At 41.6% G+C, this 27,175-nt stretch overlaps 1 protein-coding gene across 4 annotated transcripts in view; it reads left to right on the top strand.

Annotated features, from left to right (window-relative positions):
• Nucleotides 1-26,030, top strand: part of WDR47 (WD repeat domain 47) — a 47,252-nt gene extending 21,222 nt beyond the window's left edge. For 2 of the 4 annotated variants that reach the window (XM_008164307.4, XM_008164310.4), the window contains exons 7-16: nucleotides 617-795; nucleotides 4,018-4,275; nucleotides 10,702-10,777; nucleotides 16,665-16,822; nucleotides 18,106-18,186; nucleotides 19,692-19,861; nucleotides 21,634-21,804; nucleotides 22,346-22,477; nucleotides 23,610-23,828; nucleotides 24,659-26,030. In XM_008164307.4, the coding sequence (XP_008162529.1) occupies nucleotides 617-795; nucleotides 4,018-4,275; nucleotides 10,702-10,777; nucleotides 16,665-16,822; nucleotides 18,106-18,186; nucleotides 19,692-19,861; nucleotides 21,634-21,804; nucleotides 22,346-22,477; nucleotides 23,610-23,828; nucleotides 24,659-24,801 (1,587 nt within the window). In that variant the 3' untranslated portion in view covers nucleotides 24,802-26,030. The remainder of the gene's footprint in view (nucleotides 1-616; nucleotides 796-4,017; nucleotides 4,276-10,701; nucleotides 10,778-16,664; nucleotides 16,823-18,105; nucleotides 18,187-19,691; nucleotides 19,862-21,633; nucleotides 21,805-22,345; nucleotides 22,478-23,609; nucleotides 23,829-24,658) is intronic. The other 2 variants (XM_005285493.5, XM_005285495.5) reach the window with 1 other exon arrangement.
• Nucleotides 26,031-27,175: the final 1,145 nt, after the last annotated feature.

The raw sequence follows: 27,175 nt of genomic DNA, 5'->3' as shown, positions 1-27,175 counted from the left end.
CAGTTTCAAGGGTTATGAGGGAGTTTTGCCTTGGGTTTCATGTAAGTGTACATATTAGTTGACAAAAGAAGTCCTACTTGTAATGCTTCTGAAAAAAAGAGAATGAAATCATCTTTTTTCTGCTGCTGAGTAATTTTTTTACCTTAAATTGTGGTATTCCAGTGTTTAAATTTTGTCCCGTAGGATTGCTATAGCTTTTTGCTTGTATTACTAAAGTAAAAATCTGCTCTAAAAACTGATAGCAGAAATGGCATCTTTAAGCAGTAGATAAATTTCTTATGTGTATTCAGTTTTACTTGCTTACTATAGTGACAAAACCACTTTCATTCTTCAGTCCTGCAAAGCCAGATTCAAAAAATTAAAGCTTTATAACCATTAAAGCACAAACTGCTTTGTATATTTTGACATGTGATGTTGACAAACATCCTTAAATCAAACTGTTCTCAAGGAACATTTTCTTACTTTGTCTATTTTTACATTTTGATTATTATTGATTAAAAAAAAAGGTTGATTTGTGTGTGTACAATGAAATGGACCTTTACCAACATTTACTATTAAAATTCTAACCTTTTTAAGCCTAATTGTGTCTAACCCAAATAATCCTTATTTCGTTAAGCTTCGTGATTCAACAGAGCAGTTTCAAGAATATTATAGACAAAGATTACGTTACCAACAGCATTTAGAACAGAAAGAGCAACAACGACAACTGTATCAGCAAATGTTGCTTGAAGGAGGAGTAAACCAGGAAGATGGGACAGACCAGCAACAGAATCTTACTGAACAGTTTCTTAACAGGTTGGCTTTAGTTGACTGTTCCACTGATATGTCATTTTATGCTCTTTAGTACTAAATTGCCCCCTAGATCCTAATCTGCTTAGATATTCAGAATGCCAAATATGGAATTACTCTTTTTGCAGATGTACCCAAAAATAACTTTCTGGGCTAAAATTATGTTTGCCAATAAATTTATCTGAAGTATAAACTCCTCTGTGATGAACAGGAATGAAAAATAACTCACTAAACAATTTAGTGAAATAACAATGAACTTGTATACAGATATTTGAAGTTGTTTGTGGTCTCTCTTTAAATGTTTTATACTAAGATAACCCTGTAATTGGGAGAGCTTTTCTCCATATTGGCTTATATTTAGACAATTCATTACTAAAATTTGGGGTATTGATATGAAAATCATGAGGAAAGCCAACTAACTTCTAACAAGAACAAATCTGCTTTAATTAGTCATATTCTTTGGAAGCTCAAATAGGCAACTGACTCACTTTTCATTTTTCCTCGGTTTTATAATATAATGAACTTAATTCAAACCAAGCAGCAACTAAAAACCTGGCTTTGGGTATTTTGGTCTAAAAATAATGACAGTTGTCATTGTGTTGGTATTCTAAAGCTACAAATCCCTCTTCAAATACAGTATCCTCTAATTGGTCAAAATTTGAATAAATAGACATAAGTTTTGCAAAGAAAAGCTTGGCACTCCCCCCTCCCTTTTTCCTCCCCTCCCCCCGCACCTCCACTCAAAAAAGGTTTTACTAACTTTTTGATGTCTGCTGACTACTGATTATAATCTGACTTTTTCCAGCATGGCACTTGAGCACACCTAAATTCAAGAATGTAAAGTTTAGCATGGGTCTAGGTGCTGTACTTTGGACCAGGGCCTCTGTTTTTCTAGAACCTGAAAAATTGGATATATTTGAGGAAAATTTTAAGGAAACTTACTGTACAGCCATTTTTATAATGAATTCTTTAGCGGGGGAAAATGTTTAACTTCTTGTGATATATTTTGACCAAGTCTGCTGTGTACCCAGCTCTGTTGCATAAACCCACCTTGCTTTGCTCTAAATGATTTGACCAAGCTTAAGGATTATTCAATTTAAGGAATAAAATTATAGACCCTAGTAATTTAAACTACTGATAACTTAGCATTTGGGAATTTTAAACTAGACTGGAATATGGCCATCAGGCAAATAAAATATTCTACATATATCCTTGAAATATTTATATTAATTGGCTGTGCTTTTCATATGGGAAGTATTACTAAATCAGGCTCTTCATGTTAAACTGTCTCATATCTAAATTTTAGCCCTCCTGGAGAAGAGTGAAATTTTTATAGATTCGTTTTCTGGCCATGTAAAATAAACTTTTCTTTTTTAAATTCATGTCATAATAGGGAATATCACACTTGTGTAATTGGAATATTTTTATTTTCGTTAGTTCATAAGACCAAAACTTATTTGAAGGAATGTGTGAATGCTATTTGAACTCTGGTAGCAAAGAGAGGAAATTCAGTTTAGAGGCAAAATTCATCGACTAAGTCTATTAAGTATTATTACCTAGTTCTAGTATTTTGGGTCAAGTGTTTTTGTCTTTTTATGGAGGATTCCTGTTGATATTAATGGAAATCCTTTGTACGTGTCTAGTGTATAGCCCAATATTCAGAAACCCATGAAAATTCAAATGGACAGAATTTAGCCCTTAAAAAAAACAAAAACTCTTAATGTTTGTTAGGTCTGTGCTAAATAACCTGCCCCATGTATGAACTGTTATCAAACACACAATTCTGTCATAAAACAATTGTGGCAAGGCACCTCCTTTATCTTGCTGGGCGCAGCGTTTCCCCCTCTGGCAGTGGGGACCTGGAATTAATCAGTCCCAGTGTGGACCTCAGGGTAGGCCTAAACAGGAGTACCTTTTAGCCAAACAAAAAAGAAACAAGGTAATAACATAAAAGAGGGAATACTTTTTTCTCTTCCCCATCTCTGCGGTGTTGCCTCATTATACTCACCTCTGGGTACCAGTACTTCCCCAAACAGTCCATTTGCATAGTTACTTTCCGTATAGGGAGGAGTGCAGCCCTCCTCTCAGGAGAAGCCTTTTTCCCTGTGGTCACTAGCCCTGCTGCAGCTTATCTCTCTTTTCTGGTGAGAGAGAGGGAGGGTTTTTTAAAGGTCACAGGCAGCCCTTAATTGAACTCAAGTGTCCCTCATTGGCCTGAGGTAACCTCTTTTCAGTTCATGGGGGAGGACCTTTAACATTGCAGGGCTGAGCGAGAGCTCCTCATCAGCTGCCTCCTAGCAATGGCCAAAGTGGCCATCTATAACACCAGGGAGAGGATGTTGGCCGAGAGGCAGCTCTGCGACTGTGGGGCCTATTTCCGTTCCTCTCTCTGGTCCCGTATACGAGCAGAGTCCCTTTGGGCTGTGTCCGCTGGCTCCCTTGACAGCTTTGAGGAGCAGTGGGCACTGTCTGGGATTCTCTGCTCAGTGTTCCCTTCAGGTTCCCTGCTTTTGACCCTTTGCCCTCACACCTGTCCTTGTTTTTTCTTCTGTTGTCCCCTGTATTTGAGTCCTGTGATCAGTGGCTCCTCCCCTTAGGCTGGGGGAGGGGCCTTTCGCCATGGGTGGGCTCCTGCCAGCCCACTTCCTGGACCTCAACAAGACCACTCTCTTACAGTTGTCTGGTCTGACTTTGTCACATAATAGATTCACTCTAGAAACCTCATGAGCTTGAAATCCCCAAAATGTAATTATTTCAGTTATGTAGTAAATACATAACCTAAAATAAGGTGCTCAATGTTTGATTCTAGTTATCTTCATTACTTTCTATGGTTCTCTTATGAGCGTGATATTAGGTTGTCACTTTGGTGACAAAGTGTAAAGAAGTATTTTTATGATTATTTTATGATGGGAGAAATAGATATTAAATGTAAAGGAAAACTTATTTTTTACTTTGACATCTTGTCAGTTTGTTCATATGAAAATACTCTTCCTTTCATTTTGGCAGGGTGGGGTTAAAGCATGTCAAAAATATTATCACTCTTTAAGTAAATGGGCTGCTAAAAATCTTTGGGTTAAACACCATTGTAATTAAATATAATCTTTTCATAGATGAATTATTATACCTATCATGCTACTGGGCAACATGGGTACAACTTCACTTTTCAAGTTCCCATATTATAAACTGTTTCTTTAACTTTTATTGTCTGTTTTCATCAACCCTCTGCAGGTCTATTCAAAAGTTGGGAGAGTTAAACATAGGTATAGACACTCTTGAAAATGATGTGCAGACGCTCAGCCAGCAATGTAATGGGAGCAAAGGGCATGCATCTAACACGCCAGCAACTAGCTTTGTATCACCACCTCCAGATGTTAGTCAGAGAATAGGTACTGATAACCAAAATGTTAACACGAGCACTCCTCAAAAGCGTGGATCAACAAATCAGATACCCTTTCTTGAAGAATCGCCTGTCCATGGGAGTAAAACGTAAGCACTAGAGATTGTTCCGAGCTGGAAATGTTATTCATAGTATTAACTGAAGATTAGCATGGGTACTGTATTTTGAAAACTAGAAAATTCATTTATTTGTGGTGATGTATGGAACCCTATGACCCGACCTGAATCCAATGGGACCTGACTAAAAGTGTTAGGTACAGATCAGGTGGGAAAACAGGTGGGTTAGGTTGACTCTCCTCCTGCTGTGGAGTCATTGAAGTGGAGGCAGTGTGCCCCGCTCCTATTGTCTTCTGCCACCCTTGCTGCACTCTGCATGCTACAAAGTGAATGTGCCGAGGAGTTGTAGCCCTCTCAGGCCATGTCTATGCTTCCTGGGGATCAATTCTGCTGCGATCAATGCAGCAGCTGGGATCGATTTAGCGGGTCCACTAAATCGACAGCAGAGGGCTCTCTGGTCGACTCCGGTACTCCACCAGAACAAAAGGAGTAAGGTAAGTCGACGGGAGAGTGTATCCCGTCAATGCAGCGTGGTGTAGACACCGCGGTAAGTTGACCTAAGCTACATCAACTTTAGCTATGTTATTCACGTATCTGGCGTAGCATAACTTAGGTCGACTTACCCTGGTAGTTTAGACAAGGCCTCACTCTATGGGTATGTCTACACTACGAAATTAGGTCGAATTTATAGAAGCCGGTTTTATAGAAATTGGTTGTATACAGCCGATTGTGTGTGTCCCCACATAAAATGCTCTAAGTGCATTAAGTCGGTGGACCGCGTCCACAGTACCGAGGCTAGCGTCGACTTCCGGAGCGTTGCACTGCGGGTAGCTATTCCACAGTTCCCGCAGTCTCCGCCGCCCATTGGAATTCTGGGTTGAGATCCCAATGCCTGAATGATGCAAAACAGTGTCGCGGGGGGTTCTGGGTACATGTCGTCAGGTACCTCCCCCTCCGTCAGAGCAACGGCAGACAATCGATTCGCGCCTTTTTACCTGGGTTACCTGTGCAGACAACATACCATGCCAAGCATGGAGCCCGCTCAGCTCAGCTCAGCTCACCGTCACCATATGTCCTCTGGGTGCTGGCAGACGTGGTACTGCATTGCTACACAGCAGCAGCTAATTGCCTTTTGGCAGTAGACGGTGCAGTATGACTGGTAGCCTTCATCGGCGATCTGGGTGCTGGCAGACGTGGAGCTGGCAGATGTGGGGCTGCATTGCACACAGCAGCAGCCCCTTGCCTTTTGGTAGAAGATGGTATATTACGACTGATATCCGTCGTCGTTGTACTGCAGTGGCTGTCAATCATGGGCACCTGGGCAGACGTGCTCAGTCCTATCGAACAGTCTCGACGATGATGGCTATCAGTCGTAGTATGCTATTTTCTGCCAAGCACCCAGTATTTTCTGCCAAGCATCCAGAAGATGCCGAGGGCTATCTGTCATGCTGCACCGTCGTCTGCCAGCTTAAGATGTAAAAAATAGATTTGTTCTGTATTCATTTGCTTCCCCCTCCCTCCGTGAAATCAACGGCCTGCTAAACCCAGGGTTTCGAGTTCAATCTTTGGGGGGGGGCCATTCTGTGTGACAGTTGTTTGTGTTTCTCCCTGATGCACAGCCACCTTTGTTGATTTTAATTCCCTGTACTTGTACGCCATGTCATCACTCACCCCTCCCTCCGTCCATCAGATACTAGTTTCGCGCCTTTTTTCAGACCAGTCGCCATAGCACTGGGATCATGGAGCCCGCTCAGGTCACCGTGGCAATTATGAGCACCATGAACACCACACGCATTGTCCTGGAGTATATGCAGACCCAGGACATGCCAAAGCAAAACCAGGACCAGCCGAGGAGGCGATTGCAGCACGGCGACGAGAGTGATGAGGAAATTGACATGGATATAGACCTCTCACAAGGCACAGGTCCCAGCAATGTGCAAATCATGGTGTTACTGGGGCAGGTTCATGCCGTGGAACGCCGATTCTGGGCCCGGGAAACAAGAACAGACTGGTGGGACCGCATCGTACTGCAGGTGTGGGACGATTCCCAGTGGCTGCGAAACTTTCGCATGCGTAAGGGCACTTTCATGGAACTTTGTTACTTGCTTTCCCCTGCCCTGAAGCGCCAGAATACCAGGATGAGAGCAGCCCTCACAGTTGAGAAGCGAGTGGCAATAGCCCTGTGGAAGCTTGCAACGCCAGACAGCTACCGGTCAGTCGGGAATCAATTTGGCGTGGGCAAATCTACTGTGGGGGCTGCTGTGATCCAAGTTGCCAGGGCAATCAAAGACCTGGTGATATCAAGGGTAGTGACTCTGGGAAACGTGCAGGCCATAGTGGATGGCTTTGCTGCAATGGGATTCCCAAACTGTGGTGGGGCGATAGACGGAACCCATATCCCTATCTTGGCACCGGAGCACCAAGCCACCGAGTACATAAACCACAAGGGGTACTTTTCAATGCTGCTGCAAGCCCTGGTGGATCACAAGGGACGTTTCACCAACATCAACGTGGGATGGCCGGGAAAGGTACATGATGCTCGCGTCTTCAGGCACTCTGGTCTGTTTCGAAAGCTGGAGGAAGGGACTTTCTTCCCGGACCAGAAAATAACCGTTGCGGATGTTGAAATGCCTATCATGATCCTTGGGGACCCAGCCTACCCCTTAATGCCATGGCTCATGAAGCCATACACAGGCAGCCTGGACAGTAGTCAGGACCTATTCAACTACAGGCTGAGCAAGTGCCGAATGGTGGTGGAATGTGCATTTGGACGTTTAAAAGCGTGCTGGCGCAGCTTACTGACTCGCTCAGACCTCAGCGAAAAGAATATCCCCATTGTTATTGCTGCTTGCTGTGCGCTCCACAATATCTGTGAGAGTAAGGGGGAGACATTTATGGCGGGGTGGCAGGTTGAGGCAAATCGCCTGGCCGCTGATTACGCACAGCCAGACACCAGGGCGGTTAGAAGAGCACAGCAGGGTGCGGTGCGCATCAGAGAAGCTTTGAAAATGAGTTTTGTGACTGGCCAGGCTACAGTGTGAAACTTCTGTTTGTTTCTCCTTGATGAACACCCCCCCCCCTTGGTTCACTCTACTTCCCTGTAAGCTAACCACCCTTCCACCCCCTCTTCAATCACCGCTTGCAGAGGCAATAAAGTCATTGTTACTTCACATTTATGCATTCTTTATTAATTCATCACACAACTAGGGGGATAATTGCCAAGGTAGCCCGAGATGGGTGGGGGAGGAGGGAAGGAAAAGGACACACTGCAGTTTAAAACTTTAACACTTATTGAAGGCCAGCCTTCCAATGCTCAGGCAATCATCTGGGGTGGAGTGACTGGGTGGCCGGAGGCCCCCCCACCGTGTTCTTGGGCGTCTGGGTGAGGAGGCTATGGAACTTGGGGAGGAGGGCTGTTGGTTACACAGGGGCTGTAGCGGCGGTCTCTGCTCCTGCTGCCTTTCCTGCAGCTCAACCATACGCTGGAGCATATCAGTTTGATGCTCCAGCAGCCGGAGCATCAACTCTTGCCTTCTGTCTGCAAGCTGACGCCACCTATCATCTTCAGCCAGTCACTTGCTCTGTTCATCCCGCGATTCAGCCCGCCACCTCTCCTCTTGTTCATACTGTGCTTTTCTGTAGTCTGACATTGACTGCCTCCACGCATTCTGCTGTGCTCTTTCAGCGTGGGAGGACATCTGGAGCTCCGTGAACATGTCATCCCGAGTCTGCCATTTTCTCCTTCTAATCTTCACTAGCCTCCGTGAAGGAGAAACATTTGCAGCTGGTGGAGGAGAAGGGAGAGGTGGTTAAAAAAGACACATTTTAGAGAACAATGGGTACACTCTTTCACGTCAAATTTTGCTGTTCACATTACACAGCACATGTGCTTTCGTTACAAGGTCGCATTTTTCCTCTTATATTGAGGGCCTGCCGGTTTGGTGTGAGAGATCACTCACACAGTGCCAGGCAACAGATTTCGGCTTGCAGGCAGCCATGGTAAGCCACAGTCTTTTGGCTTTTTTAACCTTCTTAACATGTGGGAATGGTTTCAAACAGTAGTGCCCTCATTTCCCATACCAAGCACCCGTTGGGTTGGCCATTTAAAATGGGTGTGCAAAATAAAAGGAGGGGCTGCGGTTTCTGGGTTAACATGCAGCACAAACCCAACTAACCACCCTCCTCCCGCCCCCCCCCCCAATTATCGGGGATGATCACTTCACCCTCCCCGCACTGCGTGGCTAACAGCGGGGAACATTTCTGTTCAGCAGAGCAGGAAGGGGCACCTCTGAATGTCCCCTTAATAAAATCACCCATTTCAACCAGGTGACCGTGAATGATATCACTCTCCTGAGGATAACAAAGAGCGATAAGGAATGGATGTTGTCTGCATGCCAGCAAACACCGGGATCATACGCTGCCATGCTTTGTTATGCAATGATTCCAGACTACGTGCTACTGGCCTAGCGTGGTAAAGTGTCCTACCATGGCGGATGGGATAAGGCAGCCCTCCCCAGAAACCTTTTGCAAAGGCTTTGGGAGTACATGAAGGAGATTTCCACTCCATCCCCATACACGTTAACAGACTTTTCCAATAGCTGTACTGGCCGCGATTGCCAGGGCAAATTAATCATTAATCATTAAACACGCTTGCTTTTAAACCATGTGTAATGTTTACAAAGGTACACTCACCAGAGGTCCCCTGTGTGCCCTCAGGGTCTGGGAGCACGCCTTGGGTGAGTTTGGGGGTTACTGGCTCCAGGTCCAGGGTGATAAACATATCCTGGCTGTTGGGGAAACTGGTTTCTCCGCTTCCTTGCTGCTGTGAGCTATCTACATTATCTTCATCCTCATCTTCCTCGTACCCTGAACCCGCTTCCCTGTGTGTTTCTCCAGTGACGGAGTCATAGCACACGGTTGGGGTAGTGGTGGCTGCACCCCATAGCATGGCATGCAGCTCCGTGTAGAAGCAGCATGTTTGCGGCTCTGTCCCGGATCTTCCGTTTGCCTCTCTGGCTTTGTGGTAGGTTTGCCTTAGCTCCTTAATTTTCACGCGGCACTGCTGTGCGTCCCAGTTATGGCCTCTGTCCTTCATGGCCTTGGAGACCTTTTCTAATATTTTGCCATTTCGTTTACTGCTACGGAGTTCAGCTAGCACTGATTCATCTCCCCATATGGCAAGCAGATCCCGTACCTCCTGTTCGGTCCATGATGGAGCTCTTTTGCGATCCTGGGACTCCATCACGGTTACCTGTGCTGATGAGCTCTGCGTGGTCACCTGTGCTCTCCACGCTGGGCAAACAGGAAATGAAATTCAAACATTTGCGGGGCTTTTCCTGTCTACCTGGTCAGTGCATCTGAGTTGAGAGCGCTGTCCAGAGCGGTCACAATGAAGCACTGTGGGATAGCTCCCGGAGGCCAATAACGTCGAATTCCGTCCACACTACCCCAATTCCGACCCGCAAAGGCCGATTTTATCGCTAATCCCCTCGTCGGAGGTGGAGTAAAGAAACTGGTTTAAAGGGCCCTTTAAGTCGAAAGAAAGGGCTTCGTCGTGTGAACATGTCCAGGCTTAATTCGATTTAACGCTGCTAAAGTCAACCTAAACTCGTAGTCTAGACCAAGCCTATAGCACATACAGTGCAGCTGGGGGTGGTGAATGACAGGAGTAGCGCACACAGCCACCACCACATGGGGCTGCCACCATGACACCATGAGCGGGAGGAGGGGAGCCCACTCCAGCAGCAGCAGGCAGTATCAGGTTTGAGGAGAAGGGGCCGGGCTGGGCCATAAAATGACTGAACTCTCTCAAGGTCAGGTCTGGTGGGCTTGGGTTGAAAAAATCAGGCGCTAGCAGACCTTCAGTGATACACAGTTCTTGCTAAATGGTCAATGTAAACTCAGGATTTTTTCAGTTCACTTTAGATTTCTGGTTTTGATAGATCACCCTGTAAACAATATATCCTGATTTTTTTTTTTTTTTTTGCTCCCTATTTGTATAAGTCTTGCCAGTTATTTTCCATTTTACTGAGTGACTGCCTACACAGGGAAACCATAAAACTGACTATACACCTTCTGTATAATGCAGAAAGTAATGGGACAGGAAGAGGGAGACTTACTCTTTCCTTTTTTTAGATGTTGCTTGTAGTAATAGTAAATACAACACTCCCAGACAAGTTAATTTTCAAGATGACAATGTTATATATTTAGTTATATATTTAACATTTTATTTTACTTTGCAAAAATATTTTTAAAAATTCTGTAAAATGATGGCTTATTGTTAATGTGTCAGACATAAGTGCTACTGTTGCTCCTATAAATTAATGAGTTAATTCTGAGTGCCTGGTTGGATATTGTTGTTCTAGTCAGAATATATTCATCGAAAAATTAGAAATGAGAAAGATCTGCTTATCTTGTGTATTGCATTGAATTTTTTTTTTATTTTTAAAAACCAAACAGTATGCCAGAACACACTATCATTCAGGCACAACTTGAAGATTCTTCAGGGAATCTAACTAGGACAAGAGGTGATGAGGTGAGACTTTTTTAAAGGGTATTTATATTATCCTTACAGGACACAGCCTTTGAATCTGACTATATAATATCTTAATAATATTAGATGTTAAGAGCAACAGTATTTGTAATGAGTTTCTAATACATGCCAAGTTTCAAAATGAAGAAAATGTAGATGAGGGTTAAGACTAAATGGAGGTACGAGGGGGCTGGGTGCAGCAAAATTTCAGGCTCCCCTCATATCCACCCCAAAACAATTCCTACTCCATGAAAATCTTCTCAGACTGCAACTTGCTCTTTTAAGTCCTTACCATCAGTGCTCTCCTATGCTGGCCCCCAAAATACTGCTTATGGGACTTTGTCTATTACCTTCATAAAGTAATATTTGGAGTATTCTGAATGGAGTCAGGCAGCACATAACTATCTTCCTTACAAAATGGAGGGTTTGGTATAATGTGGGGGACGCATACCGTGATGATAAATGTATCAAATGACCAGATATTAATTCTTTGCATATTCTGATTCTAAGAAGGGAACTAGACCATTTTCTTTCTCTGTTATAAGAGGGCTTTGTGGAGTAGCCCGTTTCTCACCCCACTCCCATCCACTCACTTACCGTCCAAAAAACCTCTTGCATAGTAGTAGGGATCTTCAAGGTTTCTGCCTCTTTTCTGGCTTGTAGGAGAAAGGGAAGGGAGAATGCTAGGTGGCTCCAAAATGCTTGTTGGCCCAAGAACAATCAGAGGGAGTAGAGCATTGACCACATCATACAGTACTGAGGCAAATACACCCATGAAAGGAGCTGCTGTTGCCACACTGAGTGACATATTTTTGCAGGTGGTTGTTCATGTCAGTTCCAATCGGGGGCGGGGGAGACGTGTGCGCGCACATGGCAGCCAAAAGATTTTTCCCATAGCAGTATCCGTCAGGTTGGTCCAGGCACCCCCCTGGAGTGGCATCTTCATGGCGCTCAATATAGGGCCCTACTGACCCACCACCCCCTCAGTTCCTTCTTACCGTCAGTGACGGTTAGCTGGAACTTCCCCTTGCTCTTGTCGTGACAAGTGCATTTGGCAGTCTGTATATAGTTATTCATTAGTTTTTGTAGTTAGTGTTAAGTAGTTAGTTGGTACTTAAGGTTAGTTCTTAAGCTTCCTTTGGGGGTGGTTTTCCCTCCAGCGCTATCCAGGCGCTGGGGCATGCCGTGGTCTCCAGGCTTCAAAGCCTTCAAAGTGAAGTCTGTGGCAAGTGTATGCCCAGAAGCGATCCTTAGACTTTGTGTGTGAAGTATTTGTGGGAGAGCCTTCAAAAGGATCGCTGTAGGATCTGCAGGGGGTTTTGCCCCAGGTCATTAAAAGGTAGGGATGAGTGCCTGAAGATCCTACTAATGGAAGTGACACTCCGACCCCGGGTTGGTGGACCCTGCACTGAATACCTCCTCCTCGGTACCTCAGCTACCAAGGCCCCTCCTCAAAGAATTGGGAGGCAAAATGACTCGACCTTTTCAGGAGAAAAGTCTGCTGCACTAGCGGCTTGCAGCTCGGCATTTCTAATCAGCAGGCCATTGTCAGCAGGTACTGCTATAATACGTGCAGGGAAATGGCGAAATTTGCAGAGCTGCTGCCGCAGGACTCCCACACCGAGTTTTCGGCCCTGGTGGAGGAGGGCAAGCTCATTTCCCGAGCTCCACTGTGGGCCACACTGGACAGAGCTGATGTGGCTATTCGGGTTATGGCTACAGGGATAGCCATGAGAAGGGGTTCCTGGCTACAGGTCTTGGGCCTGCCGTACGAAGTCCAGCAGACTCTTCAGGACCTCCCCTTTGCGGGTTTGGCTCTCTTCTCCGAAAAGACGTATAAAAGGCTACATAGCCTAAAGGACTTGAGAGCCACCCTCAAGTCGCTGGGCCTCCACACTCATACCACGCAGCGGAAGCACTTCAGGCGGCAACCTCCTCTGTGGTTTTTTCAACAGAACCGTCAAGATGATTCCCCGAGGAGGAATAGGAGCGGCAGAAAGAGAACATATCCATCCTCAAGCCAGGGCTCTGGCCAATCCAAGCCACCTTCGGGCCAGAAACAGGCCTTTTGAAGGTGTGCATGAGGAGGGTGCACCAATGAACGAACTGGATCCAAAACGCCTTACATTCTCGTCCCAACTATCCCCTTTCTACCCTGGTTGGTCCTGTTTCACATTGGGCTGTTGGGTGCGCCACATGGTAGAAAGGGACTACTCCCTCCAATTTTCGGCCCTCCCACCTTTCTAACCCCCTTCCCAGTCCCTCTTCAGGGACCCTTCTCATGATCAATTCCTATCGATGGGAGCAGTGGAAGAGGCTCCTCAGGAGCTGAAGAGCAAGGGCTTCTATTCCCGGTAATTCCTAATACCGAAAGCCAAAGACAGGCTCAGGCCAATCCTAGACCTGCAAGAGCTCAACAAGTTCATGAAGAAACTCAAGTTCTGCATGATCTCCTTCGCATCCATCATCCCTTCCTTGCATGCAAGACTTCTGAGCCCACTTGACCAGGAGAGGTGTATCAGTTATTACAGACAACACCACGGTGATGTTTTATATCAACAAATGGGGGTGCATGCTCCTCTCCCCTGTTTCAGGAAGCCCTCAGGCTGTGGGACCTTTTTGTGTAGAATATTCAATACACCTACAAGCATCGTACCTCCCTGGAGTGCAGAACAAGTTGGCGGACTATCTCAGCAGGTCCTTCCATGGCCATGAGTGCTCCCTATGCCCGGATGTCACAAACTTCATCTTCCAATGGTGGGATTTTCCCCAAATAGACCTCTTTGCTATGCAATGCAACAGGAAGTGGCAGCGGTTTTGCTTCTTCCTGAATCACAGCCTGGGCTCCATTGCAGATGCGTTCCTCCTCGCATGGGGAGGCCATCTCCTATACACTCTTCCACCTATCCCTCTTATTCACAAGGTGCTCCTCAAGATTCGGAGGGAACAAGCTTCAGTGATAGCTCCAGCCTGGCCCCACCAATATTGATTCACATCACTCCTGGAAATGTCCGTGGAAACCCCAGTCACCTTGCCGCTCTTCCCAGACTTAACTCCGGATCACGTCCATCTCCAGCACCCTAACCTCAAGTCATTGCATCTCACAGCATGGAAGCTCTCCTGTTTGGACCCGGTCAAAAAAGTCCTCCTTGGCAGTAGGAAACCCTCCACCAGGGCTACCTACCTAGCCAAATGGAAGAGGTTTTCGATCTGGTCGGTGCAACGCTGTCCATCTCCGATGCTTGTGTCTATAGTCCAGTATAAGGGGTATTTTCTCCAGCTTAAGCAGCAGGGACTGTCCATGTCATCAATAAGGGTTGGCTGCCATCTCTGCCTTCCATCCAGGCGCAAAGGGCCGGTCGGTCTTTGCCAACCCTATGGTCAGCCATTTCCTGAAAGGTCTTGACAAGCTGTATCTGCATGTCTGACAACCAGTCCCGACCTGAGACCTCAATCTGATCCTTTCCAAATTGATGGGTCCACCCTTCGAACTGCTGGTGACTTGTTCCCTGCTCTATCTCTAGTACAAGGTGGCATTTCTGGTAGCGATAACCTCAGCCAAGAGGGTGTTTGAACTCAAGGCCCTAACAACAAGCCCCCTTACACCGTGTTCTATAAGGACAAGGTTCAGTTCAGGCCACATCCAGCTTTCCTCCCGAAGGTTGTCTCCCAATTTCACATCAACCAGAACATCTTCCTCCCAGTGTTCTATCCTAAGCTCCACGCAAGCGGCAGAGAGCAGAAGCTTCACTCGATGGACATCTGCAGAGCGCTAGCCTTTTACATTGGAAGAACGAAACCTCATTCTGGAAGTCCATTCAACTGTTTGTGGCTGTGGCAGACAGGATGAAAGGTCTTCCAGTCTCCTCTCAACAAATTTTGTCATGGATCACGTCCTGCATCCGTGATTGCTATAACCTGGCAGAGGTGTCTGGTCCACACCCCACCCTTGCTCACAGTGCACTCCACCAGGGCGCAGGCTTCTTCAACAGCCTTCCAGGCACATGTTCCCACCCAGGAAATATGCAGAGCGGCGACGTGGTCCTCAATACATACTTTCACATCACATTATGCTAGCAGGCCAGAGACGACGCGGCCTTTGGTGGAGCAGTGCTCCAGTCAGTGGACATCTGAACTCCAACCCCACCTCTGGAACTTAGGCATGGGAATCACCTGATTGGAATTGACATGAACAAGCACTCGAAGAAGAAAAAATGGTTACTCACCTTCTCGTAACTGTTGTTCTTCAAGATGTGTTGTTCATGCCCATTCCAATACCCACCCAACTACCCCCCTGTCGGAGCAGCTGGCAGGAAGGAACTGAGGGGGTGGCGGGTCGTTAGGGCTCTATAGTGAGCGCCATGAAGGCGCCACTCCAGGGGGTGCCCAGACCAACCTGACGGATGCTGCTAGGGGAAAAATCTTCCAGCTGCCGTGCACGCGTGTACGCCCACACCTGATTGGAATGGACATGAACAACACATCTTGGAGATTACGAGAAGGTGAGTAACCGTTTTTTCAAAAACATCTGCTTTACCACACACATTTAAAACAGTAGAGAAATGGTGTTGGAGATTCCTGATAGCATATGGGAGGATATATAATGGAAGTCATTACCATTATAAACATTAAGGTCCAAATTTTCCAGTGTCCACTAATTTTAATGGCCAAACTTGGTCTTTGATGGAAAAATTAATCTTAAAAGTGCTCACATTTACCAGTGACTTAAGAGGTACAGCCCCATATTATGGATTACAGGAGACGCTTGACCTGGTTCCATTATAAGCACAACTTTGAATCCCTTCTAACTTTCACCATAAACTATCTTTTGTCTGAAAATTTTTGTACTTAATGTCATTGCAAAGAGGGGTTTTGGTTGGAAGGTTATTTTGGAGAAGGTGTTTGGGGATTTGGTTTTTTATTTTATTTTTAATTGAAAGTAAGTTGTGAAAGCAGGTTGAGTTACAGGACTCTTCAAAATGTAACTTGTAATTTTTTGTGATTAATTTTTAATTTTCATAAAGAAATAAAAATACAAAAAGTAAACTATTTGCAGCTTGTATATGCTACCCAAATACTGCATAATTTATAACTTAAAAGTTTTATCCATCTGCTACTCAAGAGTCTTGAAGTCTTTCTGTTTAGTTCTCATTTTCCTATATATTTAAATCAGAAAATAAATTGGTACAAGTATTCTGGAGAGAATATTGTATGCTTGTAACATGTAACATTATACTGTAATATCTTTTACTGTGTATTTTAGTTTCTTCTTAGTCGAGTACAAATAGCACCAGAGATTGTGAAATGTCACTTCACCTGTTCAGTATTATGTGGCTTTCCCTTAACCCACGAGTCTTCCATCTTAATTGGTTATTTAACAGCTGTATGTAAAATATTAAGCTGAATTTTAAAAAACTACAATAATTGGATGGCTTTGAGGAAGGAAAGAGAAGCATTTTATTGGTTCCCTAATATGGAAGTAGAAGAAATAGGAACAAGCTCTTGCAAAGAAGAACACAATATTTTAACAACTAAAATATTAAAAGTTTTTCACGTTCTTTGCTCAGAAAAATGTGAGGTCATGCCATCTTTGTTTTAATTTGGTTTTGTATAAGCATTCTTGTAGGTCTTTTAGAAGAACCTTTGAAAAACTCTTCCTTACATGATTTTATTAAGATCAAGATGCTATGATATCTTTACTCTCCGTATTACAAACAGTCAAGGGCTGGTCCTCCCAGTCTTTCCCCTGTAAGCTTTACATTTGAATACATTATTTTTTTTTTAATGGGGATGGATTTTAACTTCTCTCAGTCTTGAACATGTGTGTAAGCGATTAAAAATGTAGTTATGTTTGTGAACCTATTGTGACTGTCACACTTTTACACAACAGGATGATAAATCAAAAAAGCAATTCATTTGTATTAATACTCTAGAAGATACACAAGCTGTCAGAGCTGTGGCTTTTCATCCGAGTGGGAGTTTGTATGCTGTTGGCTCAAATTCTAAAACTTTGAGGGTGTGTGCCTATCCAGAAGTAATTAACCCAAGGTAAGAAGGAAAATAAATGAACATACAGTCCTACCATAATCATTTCTGTTCCACTACCTATCACTGGATATCCAAAGCTATCTGTAGATATTTCTAGTCTGTTTTTGTCTTTGACCCCTTTCATTTTGTTAGTTGAAACCTGTCAACAATGAACTGTTACAATATTGCTTTGAGAACATTAGTAACTACCAAGACAGAATAAAAAGACCAGCTGCAGTATTTTTGTATTTGTGACTAGTTTGACTAGTTTTTTCCCCTACTGCCAAGCTGTTTTGACATCAGTACTACAACTTTTCCTTTTGGGTAGTAATCTTCCCCTAGAGTCTTGGACACAATGGCATTGTAAAAGAAACTTTTGTCTTAGAATATACATTTCAGGAACAGAAAAAGATGTTATGGCAGAATACTTCTGACCTATTCTACTTTTGTCTTAATTCCACCTTCCTGAATTTTCATATCCATTATTTCCTTCTTTCTTTAGAAATAAATCTTGGTTTCAAACTCACTTTCTAGTCATTGCTTCAATTCCATTACTTTTTTAAAAGTTGGAGAGTTTTCAGAAAAATTACTCTAAAATGGCATTCTTATTGTGTGTATGTGCTCCTGATGAGTCTGGGACATTGTCCCGGTTTGGCTAAAAAGCATGCGTTAGCCTCTAATGTCCTTGCCTAATAAGAGTGGTATGCATTCTGTTTTCCCTCAAAGGTAATAAACAAAGGAGCCAGTGAAGTTCTTATTCCAAAATGTTTGATGTTGATGTATGAAGCAGAAAGAACATGGTTTGGGGAGATGTGGAGTGTGTTCTGGGTCCTCCTCTCCCACTCCCCCCACCCCTGGCTCACTTATTGGTTTGGCTTGTTATGCTGGAAATTAGAAAAATCTGTTGTTGTTTTTTATTTATAAACAGATTATCCCTCTAGCTTTTAACACCCTAGTTAGTGTGTGTAGTTTGATTTGGTGAACTTGATGTAACTATTGACTTGATAAGATAGAAAATTACAGCACAGCAAGAAACTAAAGGGAATGTTCTGAGCTTTCCACACCTCTTCCTGAGGTCTGTCTGTACATCTCCTTACCCACTGTCTTGTCAGGCTGTAAACATGGTGAAAGATTGTTCATATTCTTAATCTTGAGAAATATCTATTGCATCTAATGAAATTCTAAAATGGCCCATTAAAAGTTAAGATTTGTTTTCTCACTTTTAAAAAGCCCTAGTACACCTGGTACTCTGTCTAGTTTAAGTGCATTTAGCCTTTTGGTAATTGTTTGTTTATGTTATGCAGTTCCTCGTCTGTCGTCCCTCGAAAACTGATACCTGACCTAGGCAGATCTTCACTTTCTTCCTCTGTAAAGATGGCAACAGAGTAACTAGTAACTTTATTTCCTTTTATGAGCTGTCTTCTATAACTTTAAAGTGGCCAGATTATTTGCTTTCCCTGTTGCATATCTATTTAAAATCCTTTGAGATCTTGTCATTTTTTGTGCTTTTTTCCCTCTTATCATTCTTCAGTCATCCTCATTTTCCAGTTTCTGTGGCAAATTTTTTAAATGGCCTATTAGCAGTCAAAGATACTTAGTTTCTGTTGCCCTGTTAGCTTCTTGCCTTTATTAGAATGAGCTTTTATTCTCAATGCTGAATTGCATCTTAAATACTTTGTAGTTTCCCACTAATTTCCTACAAGCATTTTATTTACTCATGTCTAAATAACCCATAGAAATAATCGGAGAAAGGGAATTAGGAATTTCCCCATAGCCAGATGTAAGTAAAGGCTGATTTAGGATGTTAAGAAATAATGCCAGGAAGGTTATGACTACAATGTATAATCGAATGAGTTTTGAGAGAGTGCATTAGAGAGGAGCAAAACTAGCTGCGCTTTTTCCACAGACTGCCTCATTCAGTCTCCTTTCTTGTTAATTGGTGAAATGTTCTTAGTGTCATATTGCTCCTCTTCCTTACTTTTAATGTCCAATACATGGAGGTAGAGTGGTATGTTGGTCTGAGTAGGTCTTTGAGGTGACCTAAGAAAACCAAGGCTTGCTTCCTTCCTAGGCCTCTGCAAACACTTACATAAATACTTAACTTTAAGTACGAAAGTAGTCCATTGAAGTCAAGCACATGCATAAAGTGTTGGATACAAAAAAAAAATATTTCTCTCTGGTTTTCACTTGTTTTGGACTCTGAAAATAAGGTATTTGGGGTTTTTTTGTTTAGTTGTTAGGTTTTGAGGTTTTTTTTGTTTTTTTTTTTTTAAGACAATGCCTTTTTAATAATAGCTAAGTGTTATCTGTGTCAAACCAAGTACCTCTGGCAGACATTTCTGAATTTTGTTTCAAGATTGCTGGTTTTTTTCCCCCCATCAAGAACACGCATAATTTAGTGTGTGTTGTAGAAATCTGTTTCAGGTCACACTTGGAATGTTTCTGTAGTGAAATATTGGAGAACAAGGAGGAGCTTTCTTTGTGGTTTCTCTGTTATCCTAATATTCTACCCTAGTTGCCTTCCAGCATTAAAACTAACACTTTTTTTTAAAGCAAAAGTTTAAATTGCCACCCACACGTGTCCATTTTCATTGCCCTTAAGAGCACTTGCTTATGCTTGCAAGGAATCAGACCACGATAAGTGTGGTATGAAAGATGTTTTCATAATGCATGGAAGCTAAAATTTGCTTGGGGAATATAGTTCCTGTGTGGCAGCAAAACACTATACTTTCACATTTAGTTTAACTTTTATTGCCTACCATTAGAAAACAAAATAAGTAGAAATTAACTTGCTTGCCTACTTTGGATTTTTTATTACAGTAAATAATACAATTGACTTACATTTTAGATTACATATAAAAGAAATAGTTATCTCTTTTTTTTCTTCCAGTGCTTATAACACTCCTAAACAACCAGATATTCGTTTCAAAAGGAACAAACATCACAAAGGGTCAATCTACTGTGTGGCATGGAGTCCTTGTGGACAGTTGTTGGCTACTGGTTCTAATGATAAATATGTTAAAGTACTACCTTTTAATGCAGAAACTTGTAATGCAACAGGTAGGGTGTATCTATATACTGCTATAACATGTTATCATTTATTTGGGATGGTCATGTTAGTGACAAATGGCAAAGCAACTTGAGTTATATCTGTCATATTATGGCAACGAAGTGTATTCGGCTGTGTCTACACTGCCGCTTTCAGCACTAAAACTTTAGTCGTTCAGGGGTGTGAAAAAACACACCCCTGCGTGACAAAAGTTTTAGCGCTGAAAAGCGCCAGTATAGACAGCGCTCCCGGCAATAAAGCTACCATCCCTCGTTCAGGGTGTTTTTTGGGGAGGTGGTTTTTTTTTTTTGTTTTTTTTTTTATCATCGCCGAGAGAGCTCTCACCCCAGCGATAAAGCATGTCTACACAGCCCATGTCACAGCGCTGCCACGTTGTAACATGGTTAGTATAGACATACCCTTAGATTATCACACTTAGTCCTGAACCAATGGTAGGTTAGAACAGTGGTCTCCAAAATGGGGTGCGCGCTCCCTGGGAGGTGCACAAGAGGATCCTTGAGGGTGCGCGGCTGGAGGAGCGCTTTTTTTTTTTTTGCTCAGGCACGGCAGGGGGTGCATACTCAAAAAAAATTTTCTGATAGTGGTGCACGATCAAAAAAGTTTGGAGACCACTGGGTTACAATGCTGCCAAACCTGGGCTCCAGATCAGAAACTGAGTACCTGATTTGCACTTACTCATGTTTTGGGGGGAAGGGAAATCCTGCTTGGAAGTTTGAAATGCTAGAAGATACTCAGCAGCAACAGATTAATGACTAATATGCAGATGAGATCAAAGAGAGTTTATTCTGAGGTGCCTGGCATACTTTTTTGGTTTCTTTAAGAAAAATATTAATAAATAAGCAGAATCTGACAGAAGGTTTTGGTCAGGAATTTCAAGATAATTAGCCTGTTTTTAACTTTGATAAATATATTCCAGGATAATCCAGTCACAGAAGTACAGATAATCTTATGGGACTTGGTCTTTCAGCACATGCATAAATATGCTTCTTATTTTGATGTCACTGGTTTAATATTGACAATATTATTTCAGTTAGATAACTGTGGGATTTTTTTGTTAACTGAAATAAAATACCATGAACAAACACATTGAAGTCTAGCTCTAGAATTGAGAATCAACTATTGGTTGAACATCAAGGGTATGTCTACACAGCAAAGAAAAACCGATGGCCTGTGCCAGCTGACTCTGATTCAAGAGGTTCGGGCTGCAGGGCTATTGCATTGCTCTGTAGACTTCCAGGCTCGAGCCCTAGGACCCTGCGAGGTGGGAGGGTCCCCGAGCTCGGACTACAGCCCAAGCCCAGAAGTCTACACAGCAATGGAGATAGCCCTGCAGCCGACCTGCGAGCCCAAGTCAGCTGGCACAGGCCAGGCACGGGTTTTTCTTTGCTGTGTAGACATACCCTTGATGTTCAACCAATAGTTGATTCTCAATTCTAGAGCTAGACTTCAATATGTTTGCTCATGGTATTTTATTTCAGTTAAGATGTGAACCTCTCACAGAGGGATTAACTAATACTGAAGAAACAGAAAGTTAATATACTCTGATACACAGAAATCTGTCAGTTTGCCCGTTAAGTGTGAAATTTTATCCTATGTTTATGAAGTTATATTCTCCACCTTGAAATTGTTACATGTATCAGACTCAAGCTTTTTAATTAATACTAATGCACTGTTACAATAACTGCTTAAATGATTACATAATTAATTTATACTAAACAAAGTATATCTCACTTTGTTCTTGGTTTATTTTAATTTTTTTCAGGACCAGACTTGGAGTTCAGTATGCATGATGGGACAATTAGAGATCTTGCTTTTATGGAAGGCCCAGAAAGTGGTGGCGCTATTTTAATTAGTGCTGGAGCAGGAGACTGTAATATTTATACAACAGACTGCCAGCGAGGTCAAGGCCTGCATGCTCTGAGTGGCCATACTGGTATGTTTATAAAAATGCAACAGTAACAATCTGTTCTATGCACTGGTAACAACAGTGACCAAATCATGCTCTTCTTATGGACAGCACCTCTGTCCTATCAACAGTGAGCTCAGGAGAGATTTTATTTCATTAATCTAGCCCATTACATATTTTAAGCCCTTTGTCTCCCTGCAAATGCCAGGGAAGATGTAGAGCAGAGTGTTGCCATTGTACTGGTGGCACTTCTTCAGTCCATGCCACATTGCAACCTTTCCCAAGAGATGCATATATGTGGAATAACAGATAATAAATTGAGACCTACAGAAATCTGCTAACAAAGGCTCTCTGAAGAGAGCAAGTTGATTACCTCCAACCCTCTGATCTATCCAAGACTACTACTTTCTTCAAACCAAAATATAACATTTAATCTACTAATTATATGCTGATGATGATCCTACTTAATGTGTAAGTGCATATTCAGAACAATAATATGCAGAGAATTCAGTAGTGATCTTTAAAGAATGAGTAATACTAGTAAAGTAAAACATGTTCTTATCTACAGGTCATATTTTAGCACTTTATACATGGAGTGGGTGGATGATTGCATCTGGTTCCCAAGACAAGACTGTAAGATTCTGGGATCTTAGAGTACCGAGTTGTGTTCGTGTAGTTGGAACAACATTTCATGGAACTGGTAACACTATTGCTCTTTTCGCACCGAATAAAAAACTTCTTGCACAATTACATATTTTAAAGATTGTTCTTGTCATTGGTTTGTTGAGAACAGGGATCTTGCATTGTAAAATGAAGACTTCTGGCTTGTTCAAAACAATCCCCAGTTGCTCATTTTAAAAAAACAACAAAAACTTGGTATATCCATTCAAAAGCTGGTTAGTTCTTTGCTTTGTGACCTTTTGATGTTAATAGCTATTTATATAGCACCATAAGCGTACATGATGCTCTAAAACAGAGAAAATATACAACCTTACCCAAAAAAATCAACACTTTAGACTGACAAACTGCCTTATAAAGAATGACACTCTTTGTAACAGTGATTTTTTTTTTTATTGATAACAAATGTAAACATGGTGGCTATAAGGAATATTAGGCTGTTAAAAACATCAACCTTGGAGTTAAATATGGCTGTTGGAATTTGGCAAAGCTGTTGTGTAAACGACATAGGACACTACCTAGCAAGTGATGTCCTCATATAGTTAATGAAACACTTCCAAACTGATGCAGCTCAAGTCAGAAAATAAAAACATGTTTTCTCAAACTCCAAAATGCAAATGCACAAAGGATGGTGTTTGTCTAAACTACAGATGTACAGTATTCTACACAAGAAGTATTTTGAAAAAAGTGAGTCAGGTACAGAACTTGTTTTCAAAACAATCTCTTTATTGCCAATATATTTATAAATCCATTATTCTGCTATGGATTCTAACTATGCAGAAAATTAAAAGCCCGCCAACACTCTTGGATATTCCCTTTTTCTGTGATGAAACATTGAACAGATACTCCTAATCTCTTTCCACTGTTAAACACAATTCTCTGATGCAGCTTTAACTGTGACTTTGCTACCACTCCATGATTAGAAATCAGCATATGCTACAAGGCAAACTATAAAATGGGGGCAATATGACATAAGACTTGTCTTTTAATATAGACAAAATGAGTTGAAGTACATTTAACTTGGCTAGATATGTTCTTTACCTTTTTAATATTAACGGTTCTACAAACATCTCTCAAACCTTTCTATATTCAAAAGAATGCAGAACATATCTATACGTCTATATTACTTTATGGACGGCATTTTCTTCTTATAGGTAGTGCTGTGGCATCTGTTGCAGTTGATCCTAGTGGTCGCCTACTAGCTACAGGGCAAGAAGATTCCAGTTGCATGTTGTATGATATTCGAGGCGGACGAATGGTACAGAGCTATCATCCTCATTCCAGTGATGTTCGTTCTGTTCGCTTCTCTCCTGGGGCTCACTACTTGCTCACAGGATCTTATGATATGAAAATAAAGGTGACAGACCTGCAAGGTAATTCATCTGATGTGAAGTGTATTAAGCAAAACTGAGCAGTGAAGTGTGTTTTGTTAATATCAGAGGTTGTAAGAAAGTTTGGATCAAAAGAGATTCATTTCTGAAAATGTAGAAATCTGAAATCTATTAAGGCTATAAAGCAAAATTTAAAAGGCTTAGAATACACATGACTATGGTTCTTGTCAGCTCACAACAGATTGCTCTTATTACAGTCAAGACTATAGTCTGACATATAAATATGATTAAGGAATATAATTGCAGTATGGGAAACAACTTGCAGCTGTTTAATGACTGGACTTCTGCTTTGAGGTGGTGTGCAGAAAACTCAAACCCACAAAGAAAAATGTATGCTTGGCTTACCTTTTCTGGGGGAGGGAGGGATTAGTCAAAAGGAAGAAATTGAACAAGTCCTCCAATCAAGCTGATTTTTATGGACCGTTAATTTGTATTTAAACTTTAGTTTATGAATACCAATGTTGCAAACAGTTGTATGGTACCTAACACAATGGAGTGCCAACCTGGTTGGCCTCTAGGCATTGCTACAGTATAAATGTTAAATAATTCTTTATAGCAGTCAGTTACATTGATTATAGAATTTGAAAGGAAGACTGTCATGGGCCTTCCAAAATAGACTTTTTCCCCTTTAATGTGAATGAAAGGGTTTGTGTGCATTCTTCCTGTAACAATATATTCTTTAGGTACCTTTAAGTTATCATCTAATGAAGTAATTTGTTATTTAGCAAGTGAAATAGATATGTAGAGTTTATTCAAGAAAATTATTTTAAGTGTTCACAAAACAAGTAATTATTTCTATTCCTCTCTCCTAGGGGACCTTACTAAGCAACTTCCTATTATGGTGGTAGGGGAACATAAGGACAAAGTGATTCAGTGTAGGTGGCATACGCAAGATCTATCCTTCTTGTCATCTTCTGCAGACAGAACTGTAACACTTTGGACCTACAATGGTTAGAGTGCAACTAAGGCAACGTATGCAGATAAAGCACAGAGAAATAAGACTACTGGACTGTAAAAATAATAATTTAGGGATTCAAAGAGCAGCATCTGACCAGGAAAGTGTCTTAGCAAGAAGAGGCACTTGTCACAGATTTTTCTGATTGCTAGGAGGTCTTGGTGTGTTAGTATTATTTTGCAGTGCTTTCAGTCTTCCATGTGAACTCTTGCTGCTGTGACCTATTGTAGTCTCGTTGCCAAAGTCTGTTGGAAGAGCTCTTATGTTGTCAATGTGCACTCAAAGTAAGATTAATGATGTGTTTACAGTTTAGTATTAATTGCATTCCTTGGTCTTTGCCTCAATGACAATTTTATATAGAAACTTAAACCGAATTACACTTTTAAACAACTCAGTAACTAGTTCCACATAAATGTAGAAGATAAAAATGTACTTCTGCTGTTTCACACTTCTGTTGTATGCATCACTTGTCAACCAGAGGTCAGACTTTTTTTTCCCTTTCCACACTTTCAACATTTTTTTTTTTTTTAGTACGTATAATTGTAAAATTTTAAAGGTGACTAGGCAGTAACTGCTTCTTGATGATAGTCCACTATATAGCGTGTTTTGCTTTTCACCTAAACCAGGGGAAATGTTGCTGTTTTTACTACATGATATTGTTTTCAACAGGCTGATGTTGAAAACAAAAAGTAAAATGTTGGGTTTGCTCCAGAAACCATGTAATGTTTCATTCTGAATGCAACATAATACCTCTGTGTATAATGTACTGTAGAAAAGAGTGTGGATTGGTAGCAGTTATCACAGTGAACTAAATGGCTAGCTGTTCTCTCAAAGAAAAATGGTACCATTAACACTTATAGACAACAGCATGGCTTAAAATGCTGTCTGCATGATAATTTAAAAAATTAAATCATTTAACTTCCCAGTCTAGAAGCATTTTTGGATTTTTCTTTCTTGCACTGTTTATGTAATGCAGAATTGCAGTTTTATTTCTATGAAACTTTAGATTCTAATGTTTAAGTATTGTTATATTTTCATATTGTACAGTTCCTTTTAAATTAAAACTTTAAATTTTAGGTTATTTATTTGAAATGCAGTTATTTGGTTTTAATAATTAAATTATCGGTTCACTGTAGCAAGCATTTTTTAACTAATTGTATAAAAGTGAAAAGATTATTATGGAAGTGTATCTCTGCTATAATCTCAATAAAGACCTCTGACACCTGAAAGCACAACTACTACTTATTTCACGATCTCTTAGTCTGTCTCTTTTATACTACTTTTATAAATCTCCACGTTTCAACTCTAGGTTTACATGTTATTAAAAGATGATGAAGACTTTATACCGTCCATATCCTCTTTAGTAGCTGATTTAGCAGAGCTACGGTATTATAGAAGCCTGTTCTTGTTCTACATATAGACCCCCAGTGCAATTTTGAAGTTAAGTCTGAGTTTTAGTTCTTCTGTCCTGTCTTGTTTCCATACATATAGCTGGTTGATGTTCTATGGTCTCAGACACACAATATTGTTACACACTGATTGCATGTTAATTCTATTGCAGGGAAATTGCTAGATCTTATTCAAAATTTGAGCATCTTAATTCAACTGAATTCCTGACTACCACAAAACTTCGGTTTCTCTTCCATTTTTCATTTCTGTGTCCTAATCACTGCTTCCCTGTTGTGATTTGTGTTAACATGCAGCTATACAAATTCTGATTTTTAACACTTGAGAGATTCCAAGGTTATCCTCTTTGTGCTCTTCAGACCACCTAACCATGCATCTGAGAATACCCAAACAACATATAGGGGAAATTTTCCCCCAAAATGGTGTCTTGTCCGCAGCTTCACACAGCACCTTTAAAGCACTGAGTGTGAGGAAAATAATTTGGAATACACCCATCAAAGAGGTAGAAAATGTGAGGAGATCCTCAGCTGGTAAATTGCCATAGCGCCATCTATCCTGTAGGTGTGCTATCGCTCCCTTTGATATGATGACTGTGTGTTGCTGTTTGGTGAGGCCTTATTCACAGCTCCATTATCGTTTGGAAAATGTAACTTGATATTATTTGTTTTGCTTTATTGACTCTTCTGATCAGCTTTAATCTTACTACTTCAAGAGTTTAGTGCTGTTTCTCACCGGTCAGCAAGAGTCCAACATCCAAATGTAGTAACTTTTATTTGAGATGAAGATTTTTCACCTGCGTACTTCATTCTAGACTCAGCTCAACTTTGTCTCTTGCATTGTTGTATCATACAAATGTATGACTTTATATGGTACTTTATTATTTGAAAGAAAAACTTTATATGACAAAAAGAGATTCGTTTATTTTACCAGGACCTGTTTAATGGTGAGAGCATGCATAAAGCACAAT

Source organism: Chrysemys picta, chromosome 8 (assembly GCF_011386835.1).
Source record: "Chrysemys picta bellii isolate R12L10 chromosome 8, ASM1138683v2, whole genome shotgun sequence".
Taxonomy (NCBI): Eukaryota; Metazoa; Chordata; order Testudines; family Emydidae; genus Chrysemys; species Chrysemys picta.
The sequence above is the reverse complement of the archived record's forward strand: the minus strand, read 5'-3'. Positions and strand labels throughout refer to the sequence as shown.